Raw genomic sequence first — 24,895 nt, 5'->3', positions numbered from 1 at the left:
ATACATCAAAGCTTTTCAAAGTTTCACTAAGGATTTCATTTTTGCCAAAATTGAAGAAAAAATATGGGGCACCTGGGGGGCTCAGTTGTTAAGCAACTGCCTTCAGCTCCGGTCATGATCTTGGGAGTCCCTTATGGGGCTCTCTGCTCAGTGGGGAGTCTGCTTCTCTCTCTCTGACCCTCCCCCCTATCATGCTCTCTCTCTCATTCTCTCTCTGAAATAAACAAATATAATCTTAAGAAAGAAAAAGAAAAATATCATTAGGTATAGATGTGCTTAATCAATACCTTGCTAAAATAGCATAATGGGTAATTATTTTGTAAGGAATACACCAGATTAAATGCTAAGCACAGAAAGAAGTTGATTAAATAAAAAGAAAAATGGGAACTACTTGTATGCCCAACCAAAGGGCAAAGACTGAGGACATTTAAGCAGATATACTCAGGGGACTATGTTTATGAAAGTACGAGGAAGTGAACACAGTGTGTGGGGTGGGGGGAGACCAAATAGCAAGATGTTAAATGGTGGTTGTCAGACTACACATGGGCTAAAGACCTTATTTTCTCATGTTCCAGAAATTCTAAAAAGAGAACGTTCTTTGGACAAAGAAGAAAGTGCTTTCTGGGGGAAGAGTAAAACAAAACAAATCCCTCTGTTTCTTTTGGTAGGGGGCATAGCTGGAACTATGGCTTGCCTGATGTCCAGCAAACACCACGCTTGGTAGTGCATTCACAGTTTGCTCCTGACCAAACCTCCGCATCTAGATCAGTGTCAGGCCTAAGGTAGGGAGGCAGGCAATGTTGGTTGAATAAACGGATGGATGGCATATTTGGAAATACTTGATACTCGACTTTTTCTTAAAATACCTAGTAGAGACATAAAGGAGTTGAAAATAAGAATTATTCCAGGGGCGCCTGGGTGGCTCAGTGGGTTAAGCCGCTGCCTTTGGCTCAGGTCGTGATCTCAGGGTCCTGGGATCGAGTCCCGCATCGGGCTCTCTGCTCAGCAGGGAGCCTGCTTCCCTCTCTCTCTCTCTGCCGGCCTCTCTGTCTACTTGTGATTTCTCTCTGTCAAATAAATAAATAAAATCTTTAAAAAAAAAAAATAATTATTTCAAATGGGAACTATGTAACTGAGACAAAGAAAAATAAAGGCACATGACACAAATCTGTTAGGGTCCTCACTTGTGGGTTAGGCTGTCAGGAAACAGAGCGTAAGCATTAGACAAGACACGGTGCTCATAACCCCAGGGCTCTGGGCAGCCAAACCACTTCTCCAAAACACAGGCCAGTCATGGATTTTCTGCAGCTCTGCCATCCCTCTCTGACCAGCTCTCCCTTACCTCAAGGCCACAACCTTCCTGAGGTTCTGAGGGGAAGGAGGTAAGTGAGAAAGGGGGACAGCTGACAAGACAAGAAGAGGGAGAGTGGGGGGCTTCCCCTGAGGCGGAATCCTTCAGGAGGCCTGCCTCTGACGCCAGGTGCTCACTGCGGCCGAGGGCCTCTCTGGTGCTGGCAGGGAGGAGGGACTGGGGAGCCAGTGATTTGCCACCAGTGACAGGATGTCTTCCATTAATACAATGAATGTGTTCTAAGTACCCGTCACTCAGTTCCACCGGGGAGGAAGGGAGGAAGGAGAGAGGGCGGAAAGGTAGGGGGAGGGAGAAACGGGGGTGACAAGGGGAAGGAGGGAGGCTTGGAGAGAACGGAGGGAGGAAGGGAAATGAACTAAAAAGGCTACAAAAGCAAAAAACGGACACACTTTCCTGGAGCACATAAAGAGGAGTAAGATACAAGTCTGCTCTCTACAACTTAAACCCTAATCAGAGAGGCAAAACCACCCCCTGAGGCCACGTTACCAACTTTTTTTCTGGGTGAGATCTCCCCTGCTTCCAGGCACCCCTGTCCAGCCACCATTTCCTACCACACAAGAGCTTCTGTGATTTCAGATCTTTGCTCCTTCGAACCTGCCCTTTCTTCTCATCCACCCACAGTCCAGAGCGCCCGATCTCCCTCCAGGGGGACTCCGGGGCTGGAAAAGCCGAGGGGGGCAGCGGCCTGGCCCCGAGGGGCTGGGACCGCCCTGTGGAAGGTGGCATTCCGAGAGGCTTGGAGACCATCAGCAGGAATGTAAGCAGTCCTTGGACAAGTATAGAAGCAGGCTCGATGGGGATGCCAAGAGACACTGCTCCTCCAAGAACAGGCTGAGAATACCCTCAAAAAGGAAACAGCCGTGACAGAAGGTGCTTGTGGGAGAGCCAAGCAGAAGGTGCACAGAGGGAGAGCCAAGCTCACGTCCCATGCCTGGAGAGAGTAGAAAGGCAGAAGCAGTACTCAAGGCCAGTGAAACCAGATGGTGGGAGATGAGGCCCTGGTCATGGTGTCTAGCAAAAGGGCCATTAGGACAGCAAAACCCAAGTAAGCCAATTAAGAAATGGAAGACAAATGACCACAAGGACATGAAAGATGTTCCACATCACTAATCATTAGGGAAATGCAAATCAAAACCACAAGATACCACCTCATGCTCATTAGGATGACTGCTATTAAAAAAAAAAAAAAAAAAAGAAAGCATGTTTTATGGTATGTGTATTTTACCACAATAAAAAAAATGGAAAAAAAAACTATAACAGGAAGCCATTTTACAGTAGAATGGGATACAGAAGTTTAAAAAAACACACTCTCATATCTCAGAAATAATCAGTTTTAATGTTAACTGAATATTAATCAATACTCTTTTAAGGATTCTTTGATTTGCTGTGTTGATTCCCATTCTGTGGATAAAATAGTTAATATTCAACCAATCCTCTATTACAAAACATGTCGATGGCTTCTAGTTGATCACTGTTATGAACGCTTGGCAATTAAATTCCTTGCATACATTTTTAAGTGAATTATTTATTAGCAATAATCGCGCCTCGGATAAACTTCATTGGCTATGATACTGCCACTGTGCAAAGCTTAAGTGAATTATTTATTCAAAAAAGAGCAGTTAGGATGGGTGATGGGTCATGGGAGTGGGGGGGTGGGACAGAGGAGGGAGTACAGCTCTGGCCTGAGAGATCAGGGGCTCCTGGCAGCCAAGAGGGGTTACCCAAGGCCCAACAGCTCTCTGGGATTAGAGCAGAGCTGCCTTTAGTTCAAGGCTTTACACACTTGATCATCTCCATGACCCCCTGGAAATCTTGGTAGAAGATTCTAGTTCCGTAGGTCCAGGATGGGATTTGGGTTCTGCATTTCTGACAGGTTTCCAGGTGATGCTGCTGTGACTGGACGTCATGCTACCCTTTTAGTAGGCCTCGGGATAAAGGGTGAACATGGGGGATGGGGCCTGTGACAAGGCTGGTGACAGGACTGGAGAGGCTTCTCTCAGGATTTGGTTCTGTGGTTTGTAAAACTCCACCCTGACTCTACCTCACAGAGACAGGAAAGAGAAAGGGGTTCTGAACATTCTGTGCCGGGGCCGCAAAGGGGGCAAGTCACTCATCCTGGGCAGTCTCCTGGTTGTGGCAGTGGGAACAGGGAAACCCACAAAGGCAACTTCAGAGAAGACAGGGGCCCCAGTGGGAATGTTCCCAGCTAGAGGACGCATGCATTTTTGCTTCTCTTTTTCTTGTGGAAAGGAACACTCACCATAACCCCTCCTATCCCGTCATCACCTTCAACAGTTATCAACTTGTGGCCCATTTCCTCCAACCATCCAGACTATTCTCAACAGATTACTTCACTCAAAAATATTTTAAAACAAATCTCCAGAATATGAGTCCTCTCTTTACTAACTATATGCTTTGTTTTAATAAAGAAGAGAAAGCTTTCTCAAAAGCCATTTAGCAGTATTTGGTAAAATAATTTGTCACCAAATACAGGCGCCTGGGTGGCTCAGTGAGTTGAGTGACTGACTTGATTTCGGCTCAGGTTATCATCTCGGAGTCATGAGACTGAGCCCCACATCAGGATTCACGCTCAGAGGGGAGTCTGCTTGAGGTTCTCTCCCTCCTCCCCTCTCCCAGCTCTCCAAAGCCCGCATACACTCTCTCTCTTTCAAATAAATAAGTAAATCTTTTAAAAGATCATTTGTTACAAAATAAAAATGTTAACAAAACAGTGGATTAAATTAACAAAATTTCTGCATTTCATTTCTACAGAATGAAAACCATGCAGTGCTTTAAGATTTGACATTTAATGACATTTGAGAGAATTAATTTCAAGATAGGAAAAAGTATCTTTGGTATAAAATATTAAGTAAAAAAGGGTTATAAAATAGTCAAAGCAGGGGGGCACCCGGGTGGCTCAGTGGGTTAAGCCTCTGCCTTCAGCTCAGGCCATGATCTCAGGGTCCTGGGATCGAGCCCCGAATCAGGCTCTCTGCTCAGCAGGGAGCCTGCTTCCCTCACTCCCCCCGTCTGCCTCTCTGCCTACTTGGGATCTCTATCTGTCAAATAAGTAAAATCTTAAAAAAAAAAAAAAAAAATAGCCGAAGCAGGATGACCTTAATTTCTAACACTGTGATACACACAACATGTATGTGCGCAGGAAACAAACTGGAAGAAAATATATCAAAGTTCTAGGTGGCTTTCTGGGTAATTTTAATTTTCTCACTGTGCTTTTCTGAGTGTTCAGTGAACAGTGAGAGTGTACGGCAATCATAAAAATGTTAACAAAAGATACAGTGGTGCCTGGGGTTTCCCAAAGGGTGCTGGTGTCATCCTAGGACTTGTCACTGGTGAGTGACTGCATGCACTCCTTTAGCCCACAGCATCCTCCCAGGCAGCCCCTGGTTTCTTTTCTAGATTTAGCACTGGTCTTCAGAGCCTCCTACCCAGTCTGTTTTGCAGGCATTAGATCCTAGCTGGCCCCCATTTGGCTCCAGATGGTGGGCAAACCGGTTCCCTCCCCTCCCAGGTTCTCTGGGATGAGTCCTTTAAGCACCAATGGGCCCGGGCCAGCAGCTTTTGGAATTAATGGATTATATTGGGCAATGACTTTACACAATCTTGTCTCTTTGCAATCTGAAATTAAACCAGACTGCAAAGTCTTATTTGGCCAATAGGTGGTGCTGTGCAACACAAAAGCACTAGTGCCCTGCGGTTCTGAAGACAGATTTCAGGGATCCCTGTAATAATTGCTGGAGAGGGCAGGCTAACATAACATAGCTATCTAAGAGCTTGCAGACAAACTTAGCACCTGCCACTATCCCTACCATCATCACACAGGAATAGCCATTTCAATATAAATGTAGGAAGACAGAAATCTCAGGATAAAGGCAGTTCTTGAACGTGAATACATTTTAAGAAAAACTCCATTGTATGATTCTTATTCATGTCATTTCAACTCAGACCAATGAAAACTTGACCCTAGACCAGTGCAACCCTAGACCAGCACTGATGCTGAACTGGCCTTTGGGAATCCCTGCTCTAGCCAAGGACTCCAGGAGTTGAAGGTCTCTCTATTCCCCGATGTCAAATTTCCATAAAAATCAATTTGCTTCAAATTAAGAATGCCTTTATGTTCCCAGTGTGCAGTGAGACATATCTACTAGACCTTTCCTCCACTCGTGGTTAAAGTGGAGCAGTGAGCCACTTTTAAGCAGAGCTATCTCTTAAAGACACAGGTTGGGAATACCCAGGTGGCTCAGTCAGTCAAGCGTCTGCCTTTGGCTCAGAGCATGATCCCAGGGTCCTGGAATTGAGTCCCGCATCAGGCTCCCTGCTCAGTGGGGAGCCTGCTTCTCCCTCTGCCTGCTGCTTCCCCTGCTTGTGCACACACTCTCTCTGACAAATAAATCTTAAAAACAAAAACAAAACACCACACAGGTTGATCACACCATTCCTCTGCTGTCGAAAGGACTCAGGATATCACACCAGCAGCTTCATGATCGAGGCCTTCCTCACTCACCAGGATCAGAATCGGACAAGAGCCACCTCCAGCTCATCCCAAAAACACAACAGAAGGATGGCTTCCAGCCTTACCGAACTTCAGCACTTAAACCCAGTCTGTTCCCTCCAGCCGCAATGTTGACATGCCCCTCACCTTCCCGATACCTGCCTATTTTTTTCCAGCAAGTCAGCACAATGTCACCTCCTCCAGGAAGCCACCTCCTCTGCTCCCAAGGCACCTGGCACATAATGATCTGAGAGTACCTGTCACCTGGTTAGAATGGTGGTGTCCCCTGGGCACTGTCTGTTCAGCTTGTGTTCCCTCCTCAGGACTTGACTCAGTAAGATACCCAGTGAATCCTTGCTGATTCATTGATTCTCCTTGTTGGCAAACAAGCCCGGGTCAACTTTTTCAAAAGCCTCCCTTAAGATCTTTTCAGTAAACCCAGGAGATGCTGGCAAAAGCTGGCAGGCGGGTTGGTGTGAGAGAAACAGCAGGAAGCCCTGGGACTTAGGGAACTGGGGATCTGGCAAAAGTACATTCGGTTTCCTGATACACTGAGTAGCCCCTGATCCTTTGGAGTCACCCTTGCAAAATATCTTTCTGAAATGTACTAGCTCTGCAGTTGCTTACCAAGAAACAACATTTCAAAAAATGAAGTTGAAAATGTCTATGAGTGACAAAAAGGAATGACTCTGTAGCAAAAGAACAAATTTTTTAAAAACAAAATGATATTAAGGGAAATGGGAAGAGAAGACAAGTGTGTGTACACCAGAGTTGTGGTCCGCGAGTAATGAGAAACAGCAGGAACATGAAGAAATAAAACGTACAATGATTACAGTTTACTGGGTACTTGTCATGGTCCACACACTAAGCGAAATACTTGATCTGTGCAACCATTCTAAAAAGCAGGGATGACTGTCCCTGGGGTTATAGGCTTGGAAAGGTTAAGTAACTTTTCCAAGATCAGACAACTGGAATGGAATCTGGATCTAACAGCAAAGCCCCAAATTAACTTAATATTAACTTCTTCTCTTTGGTGATACATTGTGACCAAATATTTTTAGGGATGCCTGGGTGGCTTATTCAGTCGAGCATCCGACCTGGGCTCAGCTCATGATCCCCAGGTCCTGGGAGCCCCCCATCAGGCTCCCACTCAGCAGGGAGTCCGCTTCTCCCTCTCCCACTCCCAACTTGTGCTCACACACTCACACGTTCTCTAATAAAATCTTTAAAAATAAGCATTTTTTTTAATCGCAGTTAAATATAATTGAATTCTTAACTTAGCACACAGGGTACGCTAAACACGTCTCCATCTGAAGGCTCCAGACCTCCCAGGCCTGAGGGCCCGCGGCGCAGGCCAGCCTGGAGCAGCAGATTCACAGACAGCCTCCAGACCATCCTAAGTGGTCTTTGTGTTTTTAACAAATCTAAACCATCAGCTTCCTCTCCATGATTTAGCTCTCATCCTGCTCAGAGGCATGGTTAAGCCCAAAGGGCTAATTCCCTTGATCCAGTCATTTTCTAAGAACCACTAACAGACTAATCATTTACCTTTTAAATGGGTCAAGGGTATTAATAGGTGGCTCACAGAAAAGGAAATACAAATGGCCCAAATAATTTTTTGTGTGTATGCCCTCATTAGAGAAATGTAAATTAAAGCTAGGGAGACCTGTCTCTCCAGCAAAAATCAGAAAGCTCAGTAACGCATGGAAAGCTCTCCTGCGCTGGTAGCTGTGGCTGCCGGAACCACCTCCCCCATGGACAGCCATTCAGCAAGACTCATCATGAAAGCACATACTCTGACCGTGGAGCTCTGCTCCTGGGATCCTATCTTTCAGATTGACTCGTAAGTGAAAATTAATCCGCATGTGCCGTTTTACTGCAGCAATGGTTGTGAGGCCTTGTTAAACAGACCATGGTACAGCCATGGAACCCCAAACAAGAAGGGGGATGCTCGTTCAGTATGGCTATGAACTCCTCAAAATACTGTAGTGGAAAAGACTCTGATGCTGGAAGGCAGCCTCTGGCGGCGGGGGTGGGGAGGATGCAGCTGGGGTGGGAGATTTCATTAGAGACTCGATACCTTCTGAACTTTAAACCACATGAAATACTCAGAAAAATGAAATTAAAACACCTATTGAAGCTTTCCTTGTTACAGAAATTTCTGGCTTTGCGCCAGCTCTCCCCTGCAGTATACCCTGCCTTCTGGGAACTCTAGAGCAAGAACAGAGGGACTGTAAGTACAGGTCTGCATCGTGGAGGCTCTGCCCCTCTGCCAGCCCTGAAGGGGAGGGAGCCGGAAGGGTGTCCCTGGCCGCACTTCCTCCCTCTCTTGGTCCACAGGTGGCGCCACAGGGCCTGCTGCCTGGACAGATGGTGGCCTGGGAAGCCCTGGGGCCTTGGGCTGCTGACCAAGAGGCAAAGAAATAGGCAGGCACAAGTAAGTTAACATAAAATAGAAACTAGCTTTATTTATCTGGAAGAAGCAGGGATCCATAGCTGGGGCAGCAACTCTGGCGGCAGAGGCTGGCAGGAAAACGGAACAGCATAGGGGAGGAGCTGGGTCAGAGAGGAAGCTCTGGTGTCCCTCCAGGGCAGCTGCCCCCTTGGTCTCCTTCCAACCCTGGGGCCTTGGGCCCTGGTCCCTGCCAGAGAACAATCTGGCACCCCTGCTCTGCTTCCTGAGCCACTTAGGGCTATTTCCAGGCACAAGATCCTAAGACCAGCCAAGTCCCATAACGTATCCATGGCGAGGTCACAAGTCACATTCTCTCTGACACCCCCAACAGCCCACCAGGGGATCCCTGGAGAAGGGCCCTCCCCTGCAGAGGGCCTGTGGGTACTGGTCCCCCTTTCTGTGTGGTCAACACATCCTCCTTCCACGGGTGCAGCCTGGCTTCCCGGTCAGCAGAGCCTGGGGACACACTCCGGCCACAGTCCCCACAGCCAGGGCTGGAGCCAGAGGCAGGTTGGCTGCAGGGCATGCTGAGGCCGCCACCAGGCCTGCCTTCACAGGGCTTCTTCCCGCCCCTTGGCTAAGGGCACCAAGGGCTGATCCAAAGTTGCAGGGACAGCACTGGGTGAGGGAGGGATGGCAAGGCGGGGCTCCCAGTCTCCCGCAGACTTGGCCTTGCCCTGCCGCTAGGAGCAGCGAGTGGCAGCAGGTCCTCCAGGCCCGGGCAGGGTCTCTCCCCACCCTTGTCAGATGGACAGGCTCAAGTGATTCCTTCAGAGCAGACCCTCTGGCTCTCCCGACATCTCAGCGCCTGAAGGGTGGGAAACAACCAGAAATGGCCTCTATCAACAGAGGGGTGGATGCAACAGAGCAGGGAACGTCCAACGTGGGTGGGCACGAGAAGGCCTCTTGGTGCTAGGCTCATCAGTTGCAAAGTCAGCAGTAATTTTGGAATTGATCATCCTGGGATGCTTTTTATCATTAATAATGATGATAATAATAAAGAGAACAGCAGTATTGTTTATTAGCCAATCAGAGGGCGACAGGCACAGTAAACAAGCCCCATGAGAGAGGCTCCAGTTCCCTCTTACTCTTTAGTTCATTTGAACCAAGGGGCTAAGTAGTCTACAGGCACTCAGGAGAAACGGCTCTCCCCCAGAGCTGTTCCTGTCCTGGCTCGGGGCTGCGGCCCGCCTCCGAGTGTGTGGCCCACGAGGGGCCAGGCTGTCCCCTGGCGCGATGCCTGCTGGGACACGGTTTCTCAGGCCGGGGCTCACTCACTTGTGGTGGGCAGGGCCGCAGGAGCCCAGAAGGCGGCAGCCGGCCTGCTCCAGGCTCCAGTCGCACATCTCCAGCACTTTGTGGCACTCACTCCGCGGCCGCAGACCCAACCCAAAGAGCTGCTCCACCTGAGGGAGCAGAGGGTGGTGCCATGGGACACACCGGGGCTGAAGGGCAGCAGGCAGCCGGGGGCGGCCAGGGTGGGGGCAAAGGAGAGCCAGAGGCAGGCTGGTGGGGAGGGGTAGGGGGAGGCGAGTGCAGCAGAACCAGTCCTCAGGGTCCCTGAAAGCCAGAGTGGGCGGGAGGTGGCGGTACCTTCAGATACTGGGCAGCCCGCTGCACGCTCCAGCTGTGGCTCTGCAGGGCCGCCTGGCACTCCTCTGTGGTCACCCCATGCACCATGGCCTGCAGCTGGGCACACCCACCCACCTACCCGTCAGCTCTGCTTGGGCCCATTCCTCTGGGGCCCTGGGGCCTCTTCCCGCCCCCTGCCCCCCACCCCAGCACCTGGGCCCAGCACTCACCATCTGGATCTTGTCTGCCGGCCGTCCAGCCTCTGGCCCATCCCCAGGGCAGCCCCTCTGTGGCAGCCGAGCCGTGGCCCTCAGGGCTGGTGGCCGGGCCCCTGGGTTACTGTTGTTGGTGGAGAAGTTGGCCTTGGGGTCTGGGGCGGCCTGGGGCATTGGTCGAACAGTGGCCGTGGGGGCGGCAGGGGCTGGGGTGCTGGGCGGGGGCAGCAGCAGAGGCACAGGCAGAGGGGCCGGCTCTTCAGGGCTCTGGGCCTCCCGCAGGAAGCGTTGATAGCGTTCTAGGTAGGGTGGGCGCTCCGGCAGCAGGTAGTAGTGGGTGCTGCTGACCTTCTTGCCATCGCGGACAATGGGGAGAATGCAGGGGCCCACCCGTGGGCCAGGCGCCTGGATCACTTGGGGTGTGGCATACTTGGGGTCGGAGGCGAAGCTCTGGGTGGTGGGCATGGTCTTCCCCGGTGAGCTGGAGAGCCGGGCTGGCAGCGGGGAGCTTCCAGGTGGTACCAGTGGGCTAGGGGTCCTCGAGCCTTGAGGGGACAGGGGTTCCCGGGGAGGCACCCGGGGAGGGGAGGCAGGTCCGGGCCACCGCCCTAGCTCCTCCTCACCTGAGGGGGCCGGAGACAGCTCGCCCCGTGGGCGAGTGGGCCTTGGGGGTATGGGCACGCGGGGGGGCACCTGGGGCTTGTCCTCACCCACTGGGGCTGGGCCAGGAGAAGGGCCCAGGGAGGCCGCCGGGACCTGCAGCTGCCGCATGCACTCCTGCTGCAGCGCCTGGAAGATCTGTGCGGTCTGGGCAGAGCTGGGCGGCTTGACCCCCGCCTGGGGCGGGAGGAACAGATTGTCCTCCAGGGGAGGGAGCAGAGGTGCCTGCTCAGGCACAAAGGCGTAGTTGGTCTCCCCTTGGCTGGGCCCTGCACAGACCCCTGCACCCACAAGGGTGCTGTTGATGGAGCAGACCTCAAAGTCATCCTCATCCTGGGCCACATCGTCGTAGGCGGGAGGTGGGGGCAGCGGGCGCGCATCCCAGTCCACCACGGGTGTGGGGTGCAGCGGCCGGGGCAGGGCCCGTGTGGGGCTCTGTGGCGGCGTCTTGTCCAGCAAGGAGCAGGCGTCCATGGCCAGCTGCGCCAGTGAGGGTGCGCAGGGCCGCGGGGCAGGCACGACAGGCTCCTCACCAAAGTCAATGAGTGTGACCTCACCCCCGCTGCCTCGAGCCGCCTTGGTGCCCGGTACCCGAGCCGAGGGCTTTGCGAGCCACAGCCCACGGGTCAGGGCTGGTTTCCGAAGGCCCAGCCTCTTGAAGTCGCTGGACAGGGGGTCCTGATCCTCACTCACGGGGTCGTAGGTTGGCTCTAGGATAGAAAGGGAGACCCCGCCAGGAAGGCAGTGTCAGACAGGGGGACAGGGGAAGAAAGGCAAGTATCATTCGCAACTCCCCACTCCCACTGCCCCCAGAGGTTAGCCCTCGGCTGCCAAAATTCTCAGTACACACCAACCCTATTCCAACAGGAGCACAGAAACTGCTCTGGACACTGCCAGCTCTCAGGGGGCTGACGCGACCCTGCCTCCATCTCGGCTAGAGCAAGCAACACCCTGCAGCAGCCTGACACCCCAACACACAAGACCCCCCAAATACCCCAGGCTCCTGGGCCCCGTCAGTCCCTGCTTACCCCCACCCCGTTTCGGCACACCATTAGTGCGGAATGGAGGCTACAGGCAATCACCCACCACCCAGGGCAGCTGGCGCTGTCCCTGCAGAGCACGGAGCTCCTGACCAAACACCACAAAAGCCCAGACGCAGCCGCCTCTGCAGGTCCCAAAGGGAGTGCGCCAGGGCCAGCTGATGGGGGAACAGGTAGGCACCAGGACCACACACCTGCTCCAGAAGCCCAAGTTTTTAGGGGTCGGGGGAGAGGCAGGCATGCTGGGCTAGGTTAGCAGCAAAAGCTCACAGCACACACCCCACACCCACACCCACTCCCACCCAGCCAGCCCACTGGGGCTCTGTACCTTCCAGAAGGAGAGGAGGAATGAGAGGAGAGAGGGGACGGGGGCAGGGGCCAAGGCACCGAGAGCAGCCCCACTTACTCTGAGCGAAGATGGCAGGCTGAGGTGGGCGAGGCGGAGGCTGCCCTGCAAGAAAGGCCGTGCGGAGAGCAGAGGGGCGGAGCGGGACAGACAGAGGGTGGGAGGGAAGAGGGCCAGACAGGAGGGCAGAGCGTGGATAGAGACAGAGAGAGAGCAGTGAGTAGGGGCGCATGAACGTACAAACCCAACAGCAATGGGAAGCAGTGGGGCGGCAGGATGGGGGGAACCGTGTTCCGGAACGACAGGCACAGGATCCGGGAGATGGATGAGGCTCCTGGCCAGCGTGAAGCCCGTGGGGTGGTTTTGGCTCGGGAGAGGACAGCAGGATTAGGGGGAGTGAGGAAAGCTAGGATCTGAGCACGGCGGGGAGGAGGGCGGAGGGAAGCTGAGGTGGGCAGGCCAGTACAGGACTGGCCTTGGGTGCCCACCTCGGCGGATACAGCTGCCTCTCATCTTCCACCCCACAGCCAGCCGGAGCCAGGGCTCAGCTGTCCCCCAGCAGCCCTGACCCAACTGTCCCAGAGCCAGAGCAGCCGGCTCAGCGTGCCCGGTGAGGACAGTACCTCTTCCTGGGCAGCTGACGAACTTGGGGGGGGGCTGGGTTCTTACTTTTCACCCTTCCTAGATGTTGGGTGGGTCGGGAGGTGCTCAGTTCCACACTCAGCAGGTCAGGAGGGTCCATGGGGTTTCCCAGGTATAGTCTGTGGGGAGACAACCGAGTCAGAGGAGGGAAGCAGGGGAAAGGCTGTGCAGTGGCGACCGTGGAGAAACCTCAGGTGGAGACTAAGACCCTGGGCACGTGGCGGGAACCATCCTGTCCAAGCCCTGCACAGACTGGGCCGGGAGCACAGGACTTCCAACTCCCCGCAGTTCCCCACAAACTGTATCCCAGGGACAGGGGTCACAGAGAGATGGCAGGGCAAAAGTCCTGAGTGCAGGCTGAAAGGCTTGGGCTGAAGGGCCTCCAGGAGCAGAGCTGCTGTCCGCAATGGCTAGGGCACCCCACCCACACTTGTCAGCCACCTGCCGGCCCTCTTGGAAGCACCCAGCCACACGACCCTGGCAGGGTGGGCAGGAGGTACACTCTTGCCCCACGGCCAGGTGGAGGAGGGGCCGGGCTGTCTGGCCCGCTCCCGATTCACCCTCTCCAGCCCCGTGCTGATTGTCAGGCCCTGGGACTTAGTCACTGGGCTGATTAAAGCCCAGAGGAATGGGGCTGGGCCAGCCACAGCACGCCATGAGCAGGGCAGAGGGCACCGGGCCTCCTTTCGGAGGGCGTCTCCACACCTCGCCCCAATTCCCTCAGGCCCGAGCCTGGCTCTTGGGAGGTGAGCGACACCAGCTGCTCTGCAGGGCTTCACTTCTGGCGTGTGAGGGGAAGGGGGGGAAGGCCTGCTTCACGGGCCTCTCAGGGCAGAGCCAAACGTCAGGAGAAGTCAGAGGAGAAAGGGCTGCCTGGAAGCCCCCTGGGGCCAGCGGAGAGAGGAGCTGCCAGGTGGCTCCCTGGGGCAGGGCACTCAGGAAATGACTAATTCTTCTCCGTGTCCTCCCCAGATGCCCCCCAATGACCTCATCCTTTTGCTTAAAGGGGACTGACCCCCCGCCGGTACAGAGTTGGCAAGCAGGTGGGGGTGCTGCCTAACCTTTCAACTGGCATCCTCCCACAGGGAGCTTTGTGCCCCTGAGTCTGGGAACACGAGTTCACTTGACCACTGGGCCCACAGGCTCAGTCTCCAGGACTCTAGCAGCCCAAGAAGGGAAGCTTCTACATAAACACTAGGGAGCATCATAGCTTCCCTGCTGAGCTCCTTCGGAAGGCTGTTCCCAGTCCCTTTTCCTAAGGTCAGTGCACCAGGGGTGGGGGATTCCACCAAACAGAAGTGTGTCTCCAGCCCAAGCTCCTAACCCCGGTTCTGCCTGCAGGGAACAGCTTCTGGGCAGTAAGAGACCCTCTGCCTCACGGCTGTGACAAGGACCTCGGAAGCCAGCAAGAGCCTATGACTCCAGAGCCATAGGTGATCCCCACCCCCAATCGCACTCACTCGTCGATCTTGTCGGGGAAGCCCCAGCAGTGGCGGGGGTCGCTGTCGCCATGTCCTGTGTGGATGAAGCTATTCTGCAGGGGTTGACTGATGTCCTGGGCCGATAGGCCAGCCACGGAAGTCACCACATTGCGCGGGAAGGGCCCTACACAGAGCGTCCGTGTGTTCTGCCCACGCCACCAGTAATTCTCAGCCCTGCTCAACAGAGATGACATGATGAACCCCAGGGCATGTAGGGATGGGGACAGGGAGCGGGACACTTCCCATACCAAGCTCTCTAGCCATGCTATCTGAACAGCCGGGCAGAAGGGCCCCGAGAGTTACAACCTTGAGCCCAGTGGGGTCTGCTATCAGCCCCAAGACCAGTCACTCCTCTGGTACAGGGCCCAGCTGTTTGCACACACCTTACCCCAAGATACCTAGGTGGGTCAGACAGCTTTTCCTACAGTTTACAAATAAGGAAACAGGTTCAAACAAGTGACAGGACTGGCCTACAGTTCCCAGAAAGATCATAGCAGACCCCGGATTCAAATTCAGTTGTTAGTCTGCAAGCCAGCACCCTTCCTACAAAGCTGCCTCACCTCCTCCCTCTCGGCAAGGCCTGAACCCCCACCCTCTGGCCACCGGACCTTACTCTTCCACCCAGTTTCCCGGCATCCTGAGCTGCAGGGTCCAAAGGAGCACCATGGTCTCAGCACTCAGCTTGGAACCAAGCCCTCCAACCACACTCTATTTCCTGCACGCAGCCCCTCATGCACCTGGAAGCCCTCAAAGCAATTCACTCCATCCCATTACCAGTTCTGCATCTCCAGTGCCTTCTGCAACTTCTCAGCAGGGCTGTGGGACCCTCGCCTTAACCCCAGCCATCTCCTGGGAACACCACTCTTGTCTTAAATACAGGGTCTAGAAAGGGACCCAGCGTCCCAGTGTAGCTGGACTGTGGGACCCAGCTCCTCACTCTGATCTCTGCTGATGCAGTCTAAGCCTGGGCCTGGGGTGGGGGTCAGGGCAGGAGGGGGCCCTCCTGGACACTTCAAATGGCAGGCTGCAGCTCCCTTATCTGCCGCTGGGCTCATTACACCTGACGACGTGGGCAGAATCCAAGCTGAGGCAGGAGAAGGACAGCCTCATGCTGCTGTGCACCACGTGTGCATACCCAGTCAACCCCCACCTGCAAGGCCAGGAGCATAAAGGTCTCCTCCAAACTGGGCCGAGGGGGGATGGAGGCTGAGCTCCTGGAGCCTCCTCTGGAAGGTAACATGGCCCCCTGGGAGCAGCATGACCTCAAACCGCCAGCTCTAGAGGTCACAGGTCAAGTCCCAAGAGTCCAGCAGTTCTCAGGAAGCCAAGAGGTGGGGCAGGGGAGGGCTGGGAAGCCAGCCTCCTTCTAAACAGGACCGCAGACCAGCCCACCACCAGACACAGCAACCCTGTGATTACTCCCTGCCCTGGGGTGGGAAGGGCAGAAGAGGAAGGAAGAAGAGAGGACAACACCCAGGAAGGGACAAAGGGACAAAGCCATCAAAATATAGCAGGGCCCTTCCAAGAAGAGAAACGCCCCCCCACCCAGCACCGCAGCACCGCAGGCGGGGCGGGGGGGCTGGCAGGCTGAGGTTGACATCTGCCCATGAAGCAGGGTGAAGAGGGACGTCTGCCACTAGGGAACTCTGCTGCTGGTCTCCCCTCCCCTCTGTGCCCACTGGTGCCCTGGGTTCTGCAGGCCTCTCCACAAACTTCTCGGATGCCCAAACAGACTGGACAATAGACTCTGCTCTCTATGCCTCTTCAGAGGTGCATATTAACCTGGGTGAGAGAGGAGGCTGAGGCAGAAACACAGTCCTGTGGAGAACCGAATCACATCCAAGCCAGGTCTGCTCTGTGGACAGGTCTGCCCTGTGCCCTATGCCCCCTGTGGACCCTGAGCAAGATGAGATTGCCAGGAGGTCCCTCCCTCCACCCCCTGCCTCTTGCCAGGACAGCTGAAGTCCTGACACAGGGGTTCCTCTGGACCCACGTAGGAGAGTGACAGATGCCAGCCCCCTCCTCTTATTGTGGGTATGGCCGAGCAACAGCACTGGGCCCACTGAGAGTCCTGACATCAGTTTCCACACTCTGCTCCCCGGGGAGGGGAGTTGGGGGTGCAAAGCACGCTTAGAAAAAAGACACTCTGGGAGTCACATCCCAAGCACACTCAGCAGCGTCACCCTCCCAACAAGACGTAACTCTTGAGATGGCCGACGCTCTCCTGTGCTGCCCACCGACCCCCTCCGAGGTTTGGTGGGACCCAGGCACCAGCGGCTCACACAGGGAGGTCACCCATCCCACCCGGCATGCACTGGCCACACCCATGCTCCCTCCCCCCACCCCCCCACCCCCGCCCCACAAATGGACCTGAGTCTCCACAGCAATGGGAGGGGTCAGGCCCACTGTGGGCAGACACTGCCGCGCAGATAGAAGTCCCCGGGGAAAGAGACCAGGGCCCAGCACCTCTGGCACAAACAAATGTTCTGTCTCCTGCTGCCTGTTGGCGTCCAGGAACAGGCAAGAAGCTGAGTGGCACCTGGGAAACCTAGATCTGAACTGAGAACTGCCCGCTTCTACGTGGGACCAGCTTCTGGAAATCTCAGCCCCCACCCAGTCCTGGCCCAAGGTAGTCCAGCCCAGAAATGGCTTATAACTGTTGCTTAAATATTTTGCTCAAAACACAGTCCCACTCACTTCTGAGTGACCCAGGCATCCCTGGTATTGGACCACCCAGGCCCCTGGTTCCCCCTCACCCTACCCCTGGAAGCAGAGGCTCCAAGGACCAGGCCAGGCCAAGGCCCTGAAAATAGATTTCCACACCTGTCTCCCTTCTCTAGTTCTATACAAACAGAACACGGAAGTGCTACAGCCATCCCAGCTTCCAAACAAGATTCCCCTGGAAAAGACCCGCCCGTCATCTGTCCCTCCATCTAGACAGCACCTCACAAGTTTGACAGAGCATCTGGGTGTCCTCTCCTGCCCACTGCCTGGCACCCCAAGAAGCCCCGAGCTATGGACAAGGGGATCCCAGACTCGGCACTGCTTCCGCAAAGGGAACCCACGGTTGCCAGAGAAACAGACACAGAGCTGCGAGCCAGGCTAAGAGACGGGAAAGCAGAGAACCAGAGAACCATGCGTACAAGCCCAGACCCTCCACCCAGAGATGTGGAGACAGAGTCAGCCAAACAAACACAGAGACATCTAGGCACCAAGAAAACAAGGGGCCAGAGTGAAAGCACACAGACCCACCCCCAAAGCCTCGCCGGCTGCCCCTCACCTCCCACCTCCTGAGCAGCTCCAGGAACCATGTGCAGGCACCATGGTCCAAGTCGGTGCGGGCCATGGAGGAGGAGCCCAGGGAGCCAGGGAGCTCACACTGGCAGGCAGCTGCAAGAGCCCGCCCGCAGCTGGGGCCAACCAAGGCCTGGGACGCAAGGGTGGGGCAGGGCACGACCACGGTGCCTCCCAAAAGGAGTGGCTCCCCCGGGGCCCCGCCTGCTACCCGCCCTGCTCTGGTGGAAACCCAGGCCACCAGCTCCTGAGACACACACTCCAGAACACAAGCAGCAATTGAGTCACCTTCTGAGGAACACTGGGCCCCCACTGACTGGGAGGAAATAAAGACCCAAGGGCTATGGTGCACAAAAAGGGTCAGGTCCAAGGTCCTCAGGTCCCTGAAGGTGAGAATGATATGGGTCCAGACTTCCGACTTAAGGCCCTGCCATGCCCCTCCAGATGGGGCATCTTCCTATTTCCAGAATGCTCTTCAGAGACCCATGCCTATAGTCCCCTGCCTGGCCCCCAGGCTCAAATCCAGAGACTAGCTACCTTCTTGACCTGGGGGCCTCTCACCTCCTAGAAGCTTTCTGCTTTTGTCCACCACCACTAATTCCCCAAACCTCCATCCCCACAACTCGCTGATATGTCATCTATATTTCCAGATACTGGGCCCAAAGGCTAGGGGAGCCCTGGTCTGGCCACAGTGAGGGCAGGGTGTGTGTCCCCAGAAGCACCCTGGGCTCCAAGGCCCACTCCATCACTCTGACTCAACCCAGAAGCTCTCCTCCATTACCAACCCCCATGGGGACAGGACTTAACTATGAGCTCAGATCCCCAAACCTGAGGCCCAGGGAAAGGGCTCCATGAGAAGCGACCCCTGCCCTCAACCCCCTACCCCCCAGCCTGGCCATGCGTCACAGAAGCTGGGAGCACAGGGGATTTCCTCTGCCTCGCTCCTCTTCCTGGTCCTCCATGCTCACCCCCTACCCCAAAGGCACCTCAAGCCTGCGCTGCCCCAACCAGTTCCTCAGCTGCCCTGGGGATCAGATAACAGAGGGTGGGGTGAGTGATGGGTAGGGCCTCCTGGGCAGAAGGGCTCCAACAGGGGCTGCAGGAAGTTGACGTGACTCAGGAGATGCCGCCTGGAGGCAAAGGCAAGCATCCCAGGTGTCTGGCTGTGGGGAGAGCTCAGGAACAGAGGGCTCTGGGATCCCATGTGGGCAGCCCAGCAGAGAGTGGAGCGGAGCCCTGGGAAGGGGCAGTGGGGCTCAGTGGGAGGACAGAGGCTGCCAGGAAGAGAGCGGGTTGCTTTGGGGGTACTGACAGGCACTCAGGTGGGTAGTCAAGAGTCCCTGTCCTGGGAGGAGGCGGGAAGGGAAGGGGAAGAAGATGAGAGGAATGTCCAAGAGTTCCAGAGTCCCTAGCTGTGGCCTCGAGGCCAACTGAGCCACTTCCTACGCCTCACCGTCACAGCAGCTTGGCCCTGACCCACACAGCCAGGGCTGGAGCTGAGTGGGGAAAGGGTAAAGGAGGTGGTGCTGGTCAGGAACATTCCCTTGGAGCGGCAGCGTCTGGTACTTAACCCCAGGCACTCCAGAGCCAAGCCAGGCCTATCCTCCCCTTACTGCACAGCTCAGGCTCCCCCCACCCTATGCTGTCATGGGAACCATGGAGGCAGCAGAGCTCTCTGCCATCCCCACCCCGTACCCCTTGAGGCAGTGCAGGGGCAACCCTGCTCTCCCTACCTTCCCTCAATGACGGTGATGACATCGTTCATCTGGATGTGTAGCTTGTCTGGTTCCTCAAAGTCCTGGAGGGCCCGCATGTCTGTGGGCTGGGCCTGGGGGCCGACACAGGTCACTGCCCAGCCTGGGCCTGACCCCTGCCCGGATACCCCAGCCCCATGGTGCCGGCCTCCCCTCACCTCCAGCAGGAAGTCCCGCAGGGCCACAAAGGTGGGTCTGTCTTCTGGCTTGTGGGCCCAGCACTGAACCATGACATTGTAGATATCCTGGGGGCAGTCCTCAGGCCGTGGCAGACGCTCCCCCTCTTTGTCAATCTTATGCAGAATCTGGAAGTGGGGTGGCACAGTCTGAACATTTGCGGAGCCCCCAGATCCTCGCCTCCCACCTTCCCTCCAGCCCATGGAACTCCTGGAGCTGTGGGCTGCCAGGCCTGGACCCCAGAGAAAAGGTCTCCAGGAACCTATCCCCGGGCCTCTGACCCTCAACCTCTGGCTGGGGCCTCTTGGGTAGGTGGCCATGGCAAGGGAAAAAAGGTAAGCCAGCCCCAGTCTGGTCCTCTCCTCACCATCAGGGGCCCTTCTCTCTGTTCAGCAATCTGGGAGGTCATAGGAGGCCACAGGACAGGGGGGACAGGGTCCTAGTGAGTAAGACCCAGTTCCAACAGGGAACCCAATCGACCCCCACCCGTCCCGTAGGGAGAGCATCTCCGGCCCCTCACCTGACTGCCGTTGAGACCAATCCAGGGCTCCTGGCCATAAGTGAACATCTCCCACAGTGTGACCCCAAACATCCAGGTATCACTGGCATGGGAGAAGGTACGTGTCTTCAGGCTCTCAGGAGCACACCTGACAGAAGCAGAGGTCACACAGAAAGCCTCTCAGAGCACGCCCACCGGACATTAAACACTCACTCAACATGTGGTGGGCCTGTGTGCCAGGCTCACCAGTAGGTACTGGTGACATGAGTGAAGTGATCAGGGACAGGACTTACTGACTGGGGGAGGCACAGACTTGTGGAAAATCATCTATGCTCATGTCTTTATTCCCCTGGAGCCTGGGCGGGATGAGGGGGAAGTCTGCAGGTCAGGGAAGCAGTTGGGGGTGGGGGGAGGTCAGGGGTTCCAAGAGTCAGTGAGGGGGAGGAGATGGGATGAAATCTCAGGCTGTTTTCTAACTGTGGTGGGAGGAGGACAATTTCCGGATTTGGGGCAGGATCCTGGGATTTGGGTCATTTCAGCAGGAAGGTGTGGGTGGGAAATTTGGATAGGGTCTGGGGAAGAACCGAAATGGCTGGAAACAGTTATACTAGCTTCACCCAAGTATCCCACACTCCCTCTGGGACTCCCTTTTGGGTGAGACAGAGAAATGCCACACAGTGTAGGCAGCAGAAGGGCACTCCCTGGGGGGCTAAGGTGCAGGGTGTCGGGCAAGCCAACCTAACAGAACCAGAGACTCTCTCCTGGGACTGGAGAGGTGGCCCTGCCACTCCAAGGGGGCGGGACATGGGGACAGTCACTCAAGATCCCCAAGTCTCATGTTCCTCATCTGTGAAACAGGAGTGACAATAACCTGCTCGTCTCACAGTGGCTGTCATGAGGGGACTTCATCATTTACCACCCCACCTGGGATGCCTGGGTATGAAGGGGGCACTGTTGATTCCAGAACAATAGGCAAAGTCCGGAATGTGTGGTCACCCCACATATAAAGTAGGTTATTAATTAGAGGGGGCCATGCAACCCGGGTTAGAAGGATCTTCTGGCAAGGAGAACCAGGCCTACTCCTTGCAGCCCAAAGAGGGGACCACAGTCCTTCAGGGGTGTCTGGAAGCAATGGACCACGATGGCTTAAGCAAGGAGAAGCTCACACAAGGGCTGGCACAGGGTCAGGTACCCTCCACGCACAGGTTAAAGTCCCTGTCAGTCCCCCAGGCCCGGCATGGTCCAGCCCTGCCTGAGGCTAGCTCTCCCTGGAACGTACTTGCCGACCAGTCTGCCTGGCTAACTGCAGACATTTCGGGAGCTTCCTACGGAGTCCTCCAGAAAGCCCTTCCGAGCCCCCACAGTCCTCACCCCTGTGCATCACACTACCCAGCACATAGGCCCAGAGAATTCCTAGATGGATGAGTGGATGGACTACACACGAGACAGGCACCCAAGGTCCAGAAAAGACAAAGGCTACTGTGGTCATTGAAGCCCTGGGGGGCTCCGAGGCCGGGGCATGCAGGGACCGGGATGGAGCAGGGCAGTGCCCAGACCCGATGAGCTGGCAGCTCCTGTCCCTCACCAGGCAAACGGCACCTTGCGATGCTCCTGCATGACGTAGTGGTCGTCATTCTGGGGCAGCGCACGCATCAGCCCGAAGTCCCCAATCTTGACCAGGTCACGGGCAGCCAATAGCAGGTTCCGGGCAGCCAGGTCTCGGTGAATGAAGCGTTTAGACTCCAGGTAGCCCATGCCCTCGGCCACCTGCACAGCATAGCGGCTCAGAGTGCCCAGGAGGAAGTGGCCCTGGTGCTTGCGTAGCCGGTCCAACAGCGATCCGAGCGGCGCCAGCTCTGTCACCTGAGGCCATGGGGCAGGCAGGAGGAGTCAGTGTGGCAGAGCCTGTCCTATTCCCCCATTCCCCATGCTGGGTTCCCAGATCCTCTGCTGAAGGCCAAAGCCATGCTCCTCCCTGGCCTGTCCTCTGGGGACCTCTAGGCCTTCTCCAGCTCCCCAAGCCTCTCCCTCCAGGTAACGTGGGAACCCGAGACCCCGAAAGAAGCAACCGCAGAGGCTCAGATTAGAAAATTCTAAAAATGAAACTCTAAGGCCAGCCCCTCTGATGAGTGCAACTCTCTGCCAGTGAGCACAAACAAAACCCAAAGATAGACACAGGCTCCAGTGGCCACAGAACCAGGCCCGGCCCCATCAGGTAGGAGACCCACGCATCCTTCATCAGGGTGGAGGGACGAAGCCCAGCGCAGGCAGGGGGACAGGCAGATCTGGGGGCCCAGAGACCCTGCCTGAGCCCCCGGCCACTAGCTGCAGCACTCACCATCTTCATGGGTGGCGTGAGCACCACGCCATAGAGGCGAATGAGGTTGCGATGGTCCAGTGAGTGCATGGCGTTAACCTCCCGGATGAAGTCGTCCATGGCTTCGGGCTGGCTCAGCACGTCAGGCTTCAGGCACTTCACAGCCACACTCACCTGCCCGGGGTGGGGATGGGGCGGGGTCAGGACAGGTGCCGGGCTCCAGTGCTCTGCGCCAGCCTGCTCCTCCCTCCGACTCAGTCCAAACAGCCCTGACTCGGGTCTGCTCATCTGGGTGGGCGAGGACGTCACAGGGGCCTGTGGCCTGGCTGGGGCAGGGCCTCCCCTTCCTGGGGAAACGCCCAGGTGAAAGAGCAACTCGACAAGAAGAGATGATCAGTGTGGTGACAGAGTATTAAAATGCTGTCATAAATGGACTACTAAAAATGTTTTTGGTGTGGAAGGAAAACACTGTAAATACAATGCCAAAAGGAGCGCCTAGTGGCTCAGTGGGTTAAGCATCTGCCTACAGCTCAGGTCATGTTCTCCAGGTCCTAGGATCAAGCCCTACATCTGCTTTTCCCTCTCCCTCTGCCTCTCCCCCCACCCCCCACCCCCCGCTTGTGCACACTCTGTCTCTCTCTAATGAATGAAGTCTTAAATATATGTGTATATATGTTTATATACACATATATTCCCAAAAAGCTACATATATGGCCAAAAACGAACCTATAGTGAGAAAAATCAAAAGAGTGCTTCCCGTGGAGGAAGAGGACACTCAGTGGAGGGACAAGAGGGAGCCTTCTGGGGTGCTGGGACTGTTCTCTGTCACGATCGGGGCAGTGGTTACATAGGTCTGTGCATTCATAAAAACTCACTAAGTTGAAATGCCAACTCTGCTTCCTGAGTGGTGGGATTACAAACAACTGTTTTTTCGTATTTTTTAAATAATTTCTGAAGTTTTATAATAAGTACATTATTTTTGTAACTTAAAAAAAGAAAGAGACGTGTCTAGTTAAAGCTGAGCATGGAGTCCACAGCAAGCCCCTTTCCGACCTATGCCCAGCCCCATTCACATCCCAGTAGAGGGGAAAGACCTGCCTCAGAGGCAGCATTGAGGACACTATGCCAGAGTCTCATAGAGGCCTGTCCCTCTGCCGCACCCCACTGGACCCAGAAAGCTCACCGTCTTCCCCGAGGGGGCATCCCACTCGCCCCTGCGCACCACGCCAAAGGAACCATCTCCCAGCTTCTCGAAGAGATGCAGGTCCTTCTCCCCAATGAGGCAGGTGAGGCTCTGCAGGGGCCCCTCCCCTGCTGGGCCCCCTGGTGTGGGTGAGGTCTTCCGGAAGGTGCTCTGAGAGTGATGAGGAGGGAACTCAGCCTCCAGTCGCTTTCCACTGAACACCTGTTTAAAGGCAGCCAGGGGCCAGATGGAAGCCTGAGGTCCCGGAGCAGGTCACTGAGCCCTGCCCCACAGGATCGTCAACTAGGCCTCCAGAGAGGTCCTGGCTTTGCCAAGCTGCCAAGGGGCAGCCGGGCTGGAGGCCCTCCCCTCCTCTAGACCACACCCTCAAACAGGAACCCACAGTCTCAGTGTAGCCTCAGGGTATGTGCCAGAAATGGACTGACAGGCATGCGGCTTATGACTGCTGTGGCCCTACACCCAGCTGTGGGGTCAGAGAGAGCCCAAAGCCCCTCCAGACCCATCTTCTGCACCACCTGTCCCTCCCTGTCCCCCTCCCAAGCACAGACTCCAGCCCCTAACCCGAGCAGATGGGCAGGAGCCCGAGGGGCCCTCCACAAACACCTCCCTTTCCATTTTTAGCCCTGGCCCCTTCTCTGGGTTGCCCATTTGGCGCTGTCTGTCTCCACCCTCCCTGGGGAGCTGACTGCCCTTCATCCTGCCAGGGGAGAGGATAATTTGAGCCTGAGGCTGGACCATGAATGTGTGTGTGTGTGTACGCAGGAGGAGGGGGGTTGCAGATGAAGCAAGGCCTGGGAAGACAGCTGAGCTCCTGGAGGGGCGCCTAGAGCTGAGAGCTGAGAAAGGAAGACTGGAGGGGATTCTGCAGCCTGGGCTGTGGAGGGACAGGGCCAAAGGTCGGGGGACAGGAGGAAGGAGGCCTTGAATAGCAGAGTTGGCCCCATCGATCTGACTTGGCCCTCTGCACTGGGGCATCCGAAGCCTTGGCCTCAGGCTCCAGAGCTCCATTTGGGCCCCTGGCCCCCAAAGGTTGGCAGAGCCTTATCTGTATGGGTTAGGAGGTGTCTCCAATATGAAGGCCTCTTCTAGGCTCTGCTCTGTCCCTCCTCCCAGTAACTAAACTACCTTATGTTTGCAGGCAGTGTTCAGCTAAAAAGGCCCTTCACAGCCTTTATTTTAAGGGACCCTCTCCACTGCCCAATGAGGTGAGCTAGACAAGTGTCGCTCGCACTCCCTCTGAACACAGGCCTCAGGTCCGGACAGGTTCACCGACCAACCTGAAGACGTCCTATGGGGTGGTCCACCACCCCTGAATCCAGGCGCTCTGCACAGCTCTTCCCTCTTGCCTCTATCCACC

General features: G+C 55.6%; 1 protein-coding gene and 1 pseudogene across 11 annotated transcripts in view; both read right to left on the bottom strand.

Annotated features, from left to right (window-relative positions):
• Nucleotides 1-2,859: 2,859 nt before the first annotated feature.
• On the bottom strand, nt 2,860-2,961 carry LOC123394566 (annotated as a pseudogene).
• A 5,363-nt stretch (nt 2,962-8,324) lies between these two features.
• The window catches only part of TNK2 (tyrosine kinase non receptor 2), a 46,112-nt gene continuing 29,541 nt past the window's right edge, over nt 8,325-24,895 (bottom strand). For 4 of the 11 annotated variants that reach the window (XM_004745366.3, XM_004745369.3, XM_045088761.1 and 1 more), the window contains 13 exons: nt 23,518-23,739; nt 22,356-22,508; nt 21,603-21,880; nt 20,039-20,165; nt 19,500-19,646; nt 19,321-19,415; nt 14,273-14,467; nt 12,840-12,931; nt 12,153-12,275; nt 10,140-11,494; nt 9,931-10,026; nt 9,616-9,743; nt 8,325-9,145 (listed from right to left, as the gene is read on the bottom strand). In XM_004745366.3, the coding sequence (XP_004745423.1) occupies nt 9,139-9,145; nt 9,616-9,743; nt 9,931-10,026; nt 10,140-11,494; nt 12,153-12,275; nt 12,840-12,931; nt 14,273-14,467; nt 19,321-19,415; nt 19,500-19,646; nt 20,039-20,165; nt 21,603-21,880; nt 22,356-22,508; nt 23,518-23,739 (3,018 nt within the window). In that variant the 3' untranslated portion in view covers nt 8,325-9,138. Of the gene's footprint in view, nt 9,146-9,615; nt 9,898-9,930; nt 10,027-10,139; nt 11,495-12,152; nt 12,276-12,839; nt 12,932-14,272; nt 14,468-19,320; nt 19,416-19,499; nt 19,647-20,038; nt 20,166-21,602; nt 21,881-22,355; nt 22,509-23,517; nt 23,740-24,895 lie in introns of those variants that run through there. The other 7 variants (XM_045088765.1, XM_045088762.1, XM_013052639.2 and 4 more) reach the window with 4 other exon arrangements.

Source organism: Mustela putorius, unplaced genomic scaffold, assembly GCF_011764305.1.
Source record: "Mustela putorius furo isolate JIRA1106 unplaced genomic scaffold, ASM1176430v1.1 tig00003834_pilon_pilon_pilon, whole genome shotgun sequence".
NCBI lineage: Eukaryota > Metazoa > Chordata > Mammalia > Carnivora > Mustelidae > Mustela > Mustela putorius.
Note: the sequence above shows the minus strand (reverse complement) of the source record. Positions and strands in the feature narration are given on the sequence as shown.